The following is a 6,000-nucleotide window of genomic DNA, read 5'->3' on the forward strand; positions in this document are numbered from 1 at the left end:
ATTTTTTTTTTCCTATTTTCATGTCTAGCATTTGATGATAAGTCGACTTCTAATGTTGGTGTAGTTGGCCAACGATTGAACTGTGGCAACGGGTGCGGAGATTACGCGGACACGAAGCAAGGAGAAGTGTCACGTACCACTTTTAAAAGTCAAGATATGGAACATCAAAGAAATTTTAAGCATTCAAAAGGTTTGTGAGTTTGCTGTTCATGTGAGCTCTCATTTATGGCAAAACCCGAGGCTGTCTGTAGCCTTCTGTAAAACAGGTTTTACAGACAATGAGACAATGCTTTTCAAGGTGTTTAGTGGGGTTTCCTCTTTTCTAGTCTCTATACTAATGCTAAGAAGTTGGGGTTTTTTTCTGACATTAACTGAAATTAGACTGCCAAATTAAAATTAAAAGTCAAGCGATAATACATGGCATGAGAAAAGGACTGAGTTGTTATATATCTCAGTCTGAATAAATGAGCAGCTTTAAAAGTTTGGTTTTAAATTGCTCTGTTGTTCGCTGGTAAAATTAAGGAACTTAAACCATTATACTTTACATTTCAGTTTTAACTGTGCCATTTTAATGCATCCTTGGAGCTACTGTTCCCTATATCAGAATTGTGTGCACAATACAGATGTATTTTCCAGCTATAGACTTGTTAGAATAGAGCAGCAACTTTTTTTTTTTTGAACATCAAAAGTAAGTGTGGAAGTCAGTTTAAGGTGCATATGATTTCACTGTCTCTTGTTCAGATCTCTCGCAGGGTTTCAAGTAATCATGTTTTAGTGATAAACCAAAAATCAAGTAGACATTGATTAGACATTGATTAATGAAGATCTTTGTCACAATAAGAATTTTTTGGTTATTCTGTCTTTTGTTTCAACATTAAACATGGACAGTTTTGTCTGTTCTCAAGGTTTTATAGAAACGGTGGAGTGCTATTTTGTGTGAACCATTTGACGCTGAGCAGTGGAAGTAAAGTCTGTAATCAGATTTGTAAATACTTCTCTTTTTTTTGTTAACACCTGCTTATCCTTTGATGCCCGTGAAATGGCAGTGTGTAATTTTTTTTGGCTGGAAGCCGAGGTTAAGACAGAAGGTCCTGATCTGGGGGTAGGCTCCAGAAAGATCTGGTATTTGATGCCCATTCACTTACAGTCTTAAGAGAGCAATTGCTCGTGAAGCCTCAAGATTATATTCCAGAAAATCCCAAAAGGCCAGTTTTGACAGTGCTCAAGTGTTAAAACTTGGAATATTCTGAGGACAGTGATTGGGTTTGTGGGAGGACAAAGTGACGCTTTCAAGAGAAACCTTTTCACTTCATCTTTCTTCTCATGAAGCCTAAAAAGGAGAGCTCTAAAACTGAAACTAGGTAAGCAGGTAATTTGTAAAGTAAAGAGGCATCTGTCAGTGTCTCACCTGTGATTATTTTGGGCAAACTGGTGGAGATAAGGGCAGGGAGTGTGCCAGAGCTGTCCGAGTCCCGGCTCGCTGCGGCCGGGGCTGCGGGCAGAGGCCTGGTGGTTTGCCAGCGTGTGGCTCACCAGAGGTGGTTCAGTAGCCCACGGATTTCATTTTCCCCCTCTCCAGAAGGTAATCAGCTGCTTCGCTCAATCCTCTCCTCTGGTTAGAGATTGCTGATCGTTCACGTTCAATAGCAAAAGCAAATGGTGCCCTTCTGTTGTCCCAAACTGTCATTTTTATCCGCAGGCAGTGGAGCCAGCACGGGAGTGTATAATTATGGCAAACAGCATCAAGTGCTGCTTGGGGAAAAACAAAATTTAGCACATTCTGTTTTGATTCATTTGCGCTGAATTATGTAAGAAACAGCGTGATACTTCCACTGACTTAGAAACTTCTGGGTTTTTTCCAGCGGAATCAGTTGATTTAAAAATCCTCTTACAAACATTGGTTTGCTTTATGATCTTCTGGCAGGAATTTTGTTTGCCATATGCTTTCCATGATTTTGAGGCTATCGATATTTAGTAAATCCTGTTAACTTCAGTAACTTGAAAATATACTGATTCATTAAAGTGATAAATTCAGATGTCAGTGTGTGATGGCATTTTAGAAGAAAGCATGTACCAAAGCGTAAGCTTCATGATTTATGTGCTGTGATTTATCTTTTTTTAAGGTCTTGCAGAGTCAACGCCTACTTTTCCAGAGATGAACAATCCAGATTTCATTTCACCAAGCATCCTGTCTGAAGATGCAGTTGTAATTGTTGGTAAAGGTATTACAAAATCAAAATTATCTCCTATATCTCATCACGGTATTAAAATGAGGGAAAATGCATCTTCATGGAGTGGGAAAATGAAAAACAGGTTCTGTGCAACATTTTAGATTGTGAACGATGTCCAGTTTAAATGGGAATAATAAGAATTATGCTTGAAAGTTTTGCAGTTCCTGGCTATTCCATTCCAGCAAAGACTGGCAGTAAGTGGTGAAGGTCAGGTCTTGGTGTGCACGCGTGTACGTGCATCCGTCCTGCTTGGCAGAATGAAAGAAGAGAACTTTGGGGTGAAAATCGGCACTAATAGTGTCATAGCATGGCACTAATAGTGTAATGGTTTTATCGTCTTGAATTCCTTTGGGTTTTCTTTAGTTTTGCCTAAGTTCTGCCGAGTACAGCGGTTGTGTTGGTGAGGGCACAACGGGATTTGCCTTTCAGGTGTTTTTGGGAGTCCTCCTTCTGCACAGACACCCAGCCCCTGCCCAGCGTGCGTGGGGACTGGGGATGAGGAGGAGAGCGAGGCGTCGCCAGGGAGCTGCGCGAGGAGCAGCCAGCAGAGCAGTGCTGCTCAGCTCCACGTGGAAAATGAGACAGAGGTGAGAGCGCCCCGACTTCTGTATTGTCTCGCTTCCTTTTTGTGTGTATGAACACAGCTCGATGCAGTTTTGCAGTCTCTCTGCCATGGTAGTCAAGTTTAATTAAAACAGACTGTAGCCATCAAGCTGCTTCTCCCTGTTCTTTGGTTTTGGTTCCCCCTGGGTATTTTATCACAGCAAATTGCTGTGTCAGAAGGTTCCCCCCTAACTCAGAAGCCTCCGGGCGAAGGGGCTGCAGCGGGGAGTGGGGCTGGGCAGTGTCCTCTGACTGCCACAGCACACACACGTGGAAGCAGGAGGAATGGGCTGGGCTTGGTCATGTCTTGTTTCTCCGATGGACACAGCAATCTAGCTCCATTTATAAGTTTTTTAAAAAACATTGGATATTTGTCCAGTTGTACGGTTTCACGAGGAGTGGTGCTGCTTTGGTAAATACAACCTACATCTGACAGAACATGGAGCAAGACTTACCTGAGTGAAGCGTGACACAAATTGTTAAAAACTTGAAAGGATAATCACAAGCCTTTCTGAAAGCATTTAAAATAACATTTTAAGATGAGTGAAACTTTAATTAGTGATAAACAGTGGGTTTGCTTTCCGATTTCCACTGAAGATACAAATGCTTGGAGGGATCCAATTCAAAGGAGTAAATGGAGGAATGTGTTAAATGTTACCAAGTTTTCAGGAGGAACTGCAAGCATCTTAAAAGTATAAGAGACTAGGCTCAGATCACACTGTTAAAGACATTGTTGAAAAAAACCCCTGTGCACTTAAATGTGAGTTAGCCCAGCCTGTGCATTTGTTAGTTAAAATTCTAGAAACTACACAATACTGCCAAGGAACAGAAGACCTTGTCTTGCAGACCTTAGTTCTCTAACTGTCAGCTATCTTAGAGTAAGTGATTATTTCCCTTAAATGTTTAAACCTGGAATGTTGCTTCTTATTGCCAGCAGGACTGGTTACCACGCAGAAGGCATGCACCCGGCTCTTTTCAGGATGAGATTTAATATTTATGTGAATAATTTCCTTTTGCTCTGTAGAACAATGGTGAAAATAGTAATTTTCCATGCCTACCTTAGACAGTATCAAAAACTGGGCAGTAAGTTATTGGGTAACTTGTGCATTGTATTATATTGCATATCATAACGTGTGCATTGGTTTTTTGCAGCTAAAAGTTGCCATGTCAAAATCTGCCCAAGATAAGATGAGGAGGAAGAAAAAGGAACAAAAAGAACAGAAAGAACATCAGGAAGTCAAAGGCCTCGAAGGGAAGGAAGAAAACCCTTGGGAAAGACTTAAACTGAATGAACCAGAGAACACGGCAACAGAAAGTGAGAATTAGTGTTTGTCTTAAAGGAGTGATATATTGTTAAATGCCTCTGGAATGGAAGTTAAATTCTGTGATAATTACCAAAACCCATGAGTGTTTAGAGCGATGTGAGGTATTGCTAGAATTAATTATAGACTGCAGTTTATTCTTTAGTCATTTGTTGTCAGTCTTACAATGCAAATGGTGGAGAGTGAAGGGCTTATGGGAAATATTTGAAAGACCGTTGTTAAGAAAAATCTCAAAAGACAAATTATGATTGGGAATACTAGTTTTTTCCTTTTTTCTGATTTGTTGTTGTAGTTCGGACATTTCTTTCTATTTTGTAGAGGTAAATCTTTGTGAGGATGTATTAACATCACCAAGAAGTGTGTCTTTGTCATTAGAAAACATGGCCTCGAATCCTTCATTTAAAAGAAAATCCAGTTTGAAGAAGACAAAATGTTCATCCTTGCTGGATTCTGGTAAGTTATTAGAGTTAGCTAAAGACTGTTAAAATATTTGGACATGTGGAGTGGGACAGTTCCAAAACACAACCAGGTTTAACACGGGTTATTTGGACAATGGACCGTCCTGAGGTGCTCTGGAAGATCAGTACTTTGGGGGTGGTGGTGAAGGGATTAGAATTCATGACTGCCCCCTTGAAACATTTTTCATCTATAATTTGTTAGGAAGTTGATTGAAACATGAGAGGGGGTTTTACTTGCTCAGCAACTTAAACGATGCAATGCTGAATCGACTCCCTTCTGTCTCCAAGAAAAACATTTCTGGGTACGTTTTGGCACTGAGATGCCTTTAAAATACGCAATAGAAATCTTTTCAGAGTAGGAGCTCATACAGGTGATGGTCAGAGGTCTTCAGAATTTCTCAAGTGGCTCTTTAAGTTTTACTCTTGTGTCTTGCTGTGCTGTCTGTTGTTACATGGAACAACCCCCTACATCTGTGTTTGCGGCTTTTTTAAGTGGGGGTAGTTTGAAAAAAAAAAAAAAAATACACACGAGCAAAATGCTGAATGATTGAGGATGTCACTGGGAAAGCTTGTCTTTTTGAAAACCTGCTCCCCTAGTAGCAGCAGGCTTCACCTCAAACTTTTTATAGTTCCTTCCTTTGAATGAATTAGTTTCTTCAGATGATGCCGATTATTTCTTATGCTTCACGACTTTGCAGATGAAATTTCTCCTGGGACACGAGGGCGCTCTAAAGAGCAGGCTCCATCAGTCACTCATAGCCCAGAAATAATGGACCCATCAGAACTGCAGCCCTTCTCGAAGCCGGAGGCGGCACTGGCCGAAGCCTTGGTGCTTTTAGGCGATGAGGACTGGTAGGTGTAAACGTCTGCCCAGGACCTGAAGGTAGTGTAGAAGGCATTTGTTTTGATAAATCGCTTTGAAAGGAACAGCAAAATGGACATAATATTAGAAACAGAAGGATTGCAAATAGAGAAAAAGAAAAAAAGCTTTTTTTAGTCCAAATCTAGATTCAGCTGTAACTGTCACAGAATCCCAGAATCATCCAGGTTGGAAAGGACCTTGAAGATCACCCAGCCCAACCATGACCCTCCCCCTGACCGTTCCCAACTCCCCCAGACCCCTCAGCGCTGGCTCAGCCCGACTCTTCAACCCCTCCAGGGATCCCGGGGACTCCCCCCTGCCCTGGGCAGCCCATTCCAACGCCCAACAGCCCCTTCTGCACAGAAATCCTTCCTCAGAGCCAGCCTGACCCTGCCCTGGGCAGCTTGAGGCCATTCCCTCGGGGCCTGGCGCTGGGGCCTTGGCTCCAGAGACTCATCCCCCCTCTCTGCCCCCTCCTGGCAGGGAGTTGCCGAGGGCCAGGAGGTCTCCCCTCAGCCTCCTCT

General features: G+C 42.1%; 1 protein-coding gene across 1 annotated transcript in view; it reads left to right on the plus strand.

Moving 5' to 3' along the window:
* The window catches only part of TOGARAM1 (TOG array regulator of axonemal microtubules 1), a 44,180-nt gene that overhangs the window by 26,247 nt on the left and 11,933 nt on the right, over nt 1-6,000 (plus strand). Inside the window, exons 9-14 of the mRNA XM_026849160.1 lie at nt 29-190; nt 2,124-2,222; nt 2,661-2,818; nt 3,987-4,149; nt 4,475-4,609; nt 5,313-5,466. Coding sequence (XP_026704961.1) covers nt 29-190; nt 2,124-2,222; nt 2,661-2,818; nt 3,987-4,149; nt 4,475-4,609; nt 5,313-5,466 — 871 coding nt within the window. The remainder of the gene's footprint in view (nt 1-28; nt 191-2,123; nt 2,223-2,660; nt 2,819-3,986; nt 4,150-4,474; nt 4,610-5,312; nt 5,467-6,000) is intronic.

The sequence above is a fragment of the Athene cunicularia genome (assembly GCF_003259725.1).
Source record: "Athene cunicularia isolate RWA chromosome 5 unlocalized genomic scaffold, athCun1 chr5_part1, whole genome shotgun sequence".
NCBI classification, from domain to species: Eukaryota; Metazoa; Chordata; class Aves; order Strigiformes; family Strigidae; genus Athene; species Athene cunicularia.